The 4,693-nt window shown below is 42.9% G+C and overlaps 1 protein-coding gene across 1 annotated transcript; it reads left to right on the top strand.

Moving 5' to 3' along the window:
- The first annotated feature begins 1,135 nt into the window (after nucleotides 1-1,135).
- Nucleotides 1,136-2,041, top strand: RFPL4B (ret finger protein like 4B). Its single transcript, XM_036871212.1, has one exon. It carries the CDS (start codon nucleotides 1,136-1,138, stop codon nucleotides 2,039-2,041), a length of 906 nt encoding a protein of 301 aa, XP_036727107.1.
- Nucleotides 2,042-4,693: the final 2,652 nt, after the last annotated feature.

Raw genomic sequence — 4,693 nt, 5'->3', positions numbered from 1 at the left:
TTTCTCTGTCTGTCTTACTTCACTTAGTATGATAATCTCCACGTCCATCCATGTTGCTGCAAATGGCGTTATTTCATTCTTTTTAATGGCTGAGTAAATATTCCATTGTGTTTATGTACCACATCTTCTTTATCCGTTCATCTGTTGATGGACATTTAGGTTGCTTTCATGCCTTGGCTACTGTAAACAGTGCTGCAATGAACATTGGGGTACATGTATCCTTTTGAACCATGTTTTTCTCTGAATATATGCCCAGGAGTGGGATTGCTGGATCATATGGTAGCTCTATTTTTAGTTTTTTAAGGAACCTACATAGTGTTCTCCATAGTGGCTGTACCGTGTTTGTAGATTTTTTGATGATTGCCATTTGAACGGGTGTGAGGTGATATTGTGGTTTTGATTTGCGTTTCCCTGATGATTAGCAATGTTGAGCATATTTTCATGTGCCTGTTGGTCATTTTTATGTCTTCTTTGGAAAAATGTCTATTCAGATCCTCTGCCCATTTTTTAAACTGGGTTTTTTGTTTGTTTGTTTGTTTTGATGTTGAGTTGTATGAGTTCTTTGGATGTTAACCCCTTATCAGATATATAAAATGCCTTCTCCCATTCAGTAGGTGGCCTTTTCTTTTTTGTAATGATTGTATTTAGGTGTGGAAATTCTTTTCCTTCAACTGCAAGTGACTTACAAAGTAATGCTGTTTAGGGGGTAAAGACTGTGCTCCTCGTTCCTGTTAAAGACCCAGTTGGGAAAAAAAAAAAGACCCAGTTGGGCTCAGCTCCTACGGGGAGAAGCTGTGGTCAGAGCAGACAAGACTTCACCTGGAAGTCTCCAGACAAGGTAAGCTGTTCCCCATGAAAAGACAATGTCCAACTGTCCTATTTCTCTTTCTTGTGATCACTTAAATTTTGGATAGTTTTCCTCACAGACAGTGCCTTTGCTATGATTCTCTGTTGACTTAGTGTCACTTTCATGTCTAAACTACAGAAAGATTTACATTATTTAATTTTTGTGTTGGATTTAGGTACATCCTGACTATTGAAGAGCAGATCAGGTACTGAAGGCTCCCGATCACTCCCAGAGGCTAATAAAGGGCCACTTCAGCTCAGTTCTGCTAAAGGGTGAACTTCAGGGACCATGGCCAACCATCTGCAAGAGGAGGCAGCCTGTCCAGTCTGTCAGGAGGTTTTCCTCAACCCCATTGCTCTCTCCTGTGCCCACACTTTCTGCTTTCATTGCATGCAAACTTGGATGGAAGAACAGAAGGATCTGAAATTGATCTGTCCCGTATGTCGAGGCGTCAATGAGAATCCTCCTTTGGAGGAATGGCAAGTTGGAGAACTGATTCTTCTCATCGCACAGCACAGTTCCCAACTGGAGCAGGGTCTGCATGTGAATGATGAGTACCTGAAGTTCTGGGAGGACATAACTCTGGATGCAGCCACCGCCAACCCCTTTCTTGTCCTCTCTGATGACCTAAGGAGTGTCCAGTGTGGGAAGATCTGCCAGAACCTGATGGAAGATCCCCAGAGATTTGCATACTGGGCTTGTATCCTGGGCACTCCGTGCTTCTCCTCTGGCTGTCATTACTGGGTGGTAGAAGTGGGAGAGGGGAATGAGTGGGCTCTGGGGGTCTGCAAAAAATCAGTTGACAGGAAGAGGAAGAGTGGTTTTTCCTCTGAACATGGCTTCTGGATCATCAGCATGAAGGCGGGAATAATCTATACCTGCTCCATCCCAGAAACCAGAATTCCTGCAAGCCCTGGCCTTAGCCAAGTAGGAATTTTTCTAGATACTGAGTTGGAAGAAATCAAGTTTTTTGATGTTAGCAATGATGCCCTCATCTACATACACAGTAATTTCTCCTGTTTGGAGCCTTTGTGTCCGTTCTTTAGTCCTGAGTTCCCCGGAGAAGGTGATAATGGTGCCCCCCTAACCATCTGTCCATCAGGAACTCATCCCTTCCTAGAAACGTCCTGTGAAGTGAATGAGATCTTTGATGTGAGAAACGTCAGAATGACCCAAGAAGAGACAATTTTGTAGACTTTGTAGCTAAGCAATTTTTATTGATTTGAGGGTGTATTTTGTAGACATTGCAACTAAATAACTATAGGATGTAGGGGGTGTTATTAAGCACTTTAAAGCCTCAGTTTTTTGGTCTTTCTTTACTTGGGAATAATTATATCTCTCAGCCAAACAGCTGTGATGATCAGAGACTACACTGTGCATTTATTCTGTAGTATATACAATGGGGAGTTTTAGATTATAAATTAAATTATTACATTTTGTGGATAGGAACAATGCCTTTTTCATTATTTCATGCCTTTTCTATAGTATAATTCCTGATAATGATAACTGTCTGGGGAAAAAGAAGAATGAGATGCCAGAGTGAGATATTTTGACATGAAATTTAAATGAGAGACAAATGTACTGGGAAAGAACTGTTTTTCATTTTTACTTTCTTGAAAGACAAAGAACCTTTCACTGAGGTAGATATAGTTAGTGGTGATTCATGTTTGTCCTAATGAGAATATTCAATAATTGGCATATTGGGTGGTTGTCAAAGTGGTATTGTATATATGATGGCCAAAAAGGTGCCAATAGGGTCAGTCAGAGAGTATCTGTCCTGGACTCCTTGCTTGGTGCCCTGCAGTTAACGTTGCACTTTCCTCTACCACAACTCGTTGTCAGTAGATTGGCTTTACTACACACGGGTGAGCAGACCCAAGTTTGGTCCAGTAACAGTTTCTCGAAGATTCTGGACCTTCTGGAATCAATTATATAAGGAGGGAAATGACTGTTTGGAACACTGGATCCTCTCACAACCTATCTGTAGTTTGTGCCCCACCCCCCATCACACCCACACTGTCCTAGACTGCAGTTTCCCACATCCCAATCTTAAATGCTCATGATGGCTCCTTTTCAAACCATTCAGGGGCTTTTGGGTTGTATTTTTAAAATTTTACTGGGTCAGCCACTTCCAAGGTGGCATCTGTCCTAGGAATGCTGGGTTGGGACATGTTCTAGACTCTGACTTTGACTTCCTTTCCAAAGAGACCCAGAATTGTTGCAGGAAGAGGGACCCCTTCCAGGGCCCAAGAGTGGGCTCTTGTCTAACACTCAGAAATGAATTGCCTGAGGAGACACATGTACTGATAAAGCAAAAGACTTTACAGTAAGTCCCCTACATAAGAACCTTCAAGTTGTAAACTTTCAAAGATGCGAATGTGCGTTCGCATGTCCAATCACGTAAGTTAGTTCACATGTCTGGCATACATTGTCATGTACATGCATCCTCTACAAGTGGTTGTGCTTTTGTGTACTTTACTGTACAGTACCGTATAGAGTACAGTAGTACAGTATCTTTATTTCAAGCCCAAGTTGTCCAGAAGCAAGCGTAAAAGCAGCGGTGATGTAGTTGGTACTGCTAAGAAGCGCCAAGTGATAACGATGGAACTTGCTGTGCAACACGAGGAGCTTACTAATCAAGTCCTGATGGAACTAAAGGCCCAGAGAAGAGACAAAGAGAGACAAGAGGAAGAAGAAGTAACTGAAGAACCAAAGAGATTCACAATGCAGGAAATGGCAAGGGGATTTTCTTTAGTTGAGGAGGCACTGTTAGTTTTTGAGTCATAGGACCCGAACGTAGAACGGTACATGAAGCTTGCAGCAGCCGATCAGAATGTAATCCAGCACTACTGTGTCATATATGACGAGAAAAAAAGAGCTACTATCCAGACATCACTGGATCATTTTTTCAAGAGGGTAGATAGAATTGAATCCAGCAAGGAACCAGAACCTGTGCCATCAACATCAGGCGTGAGTGAAATTGCAGCTTGCCCTCCATCTTCTATTGCTGACGATCCTTCAGCTCTACCATCTCTCACCTCCTCTCCCTCCTCCAGTCAGTAACTCTTCTTGCCTGTTCACTCGATGCCAGCCCCTCTATGCCAGCTGTTGTACTGTACTACTGTACTTTTCAAGGTACTGTACTGTAGGATTAAAAATGTTTTCTTTATTTTGTGTGTGTGTTTTTTATGTATTATTTGTGTGAAAAGTATTATAAACCTATTACAGTACATTACTATATAGCCGATTGTGTTAGTTGGGTACCTAGGCTAACTTTGTTGGACTTAACGAACAAAATGGACTTAAGAACGTGCTCTCAGAACGGAACTCATTCATATGTAGGGGACTTACTGTATTGGGAAGGGGCTGTGGCTGGGTGGAGAGCTGCAGGGTAAGGGAACCCAGGAGAACTGCTCTGCCACGTGGCTCGCAGTCTCAGGTTTTATGGTAATAGGGTTAGTTTCCCGGTTGTCTCTGGCCAGTCATCTTGCTTGGCCCATATTTGGTCTGACTCAGGGTCCTTCCTGGTGGCACCAATATCTCTCAGCCAAGCTGGAGTCTAGCGCAAAGGATTCTGGGAGGTAGGTAGGACAATATTATGGAATGGCGTCTCCTCTTTCCTTTTGGCCCCTCCCGAATTCTCCTGGTTAGTTTTCAGTGGCAGCACCATGTTCTTTATCAGGACTTCCTGTGGTGAGACAACTCATCGTGCCTGGCCAGTGCGAGCGGTTTCGGTCAACAGTTCCCTAACAAAATTGTCATCTCCTGTTTCTTTCCAACTCCATTGGAGATGAGGGACAGCCCAGTTGTGGTGTTTTGTTGTTGTTGTTATTCCCTTTTGATCCA

This window comes from Balaenoptera musculus, chromosome 12, assembly GCF_009873245.2.
Source record: "Balaenoptera musculus isolate JJ_BM4_2016_0621 chromosome 12, mBalMus1.pri.v3, whole genome shotgun sequence".
Lineage (NCBI taxonomy): Eukaryota > Metazoa > Chordata > Mammalia > Artiodactyla > Balaenopteridae > Balaenoptera > Balaenoptera musculus.
Note: the sequence above shows the minus strand (reverse complement) of the source record. Positions and strands in the feature narration are given on the sequence as shown.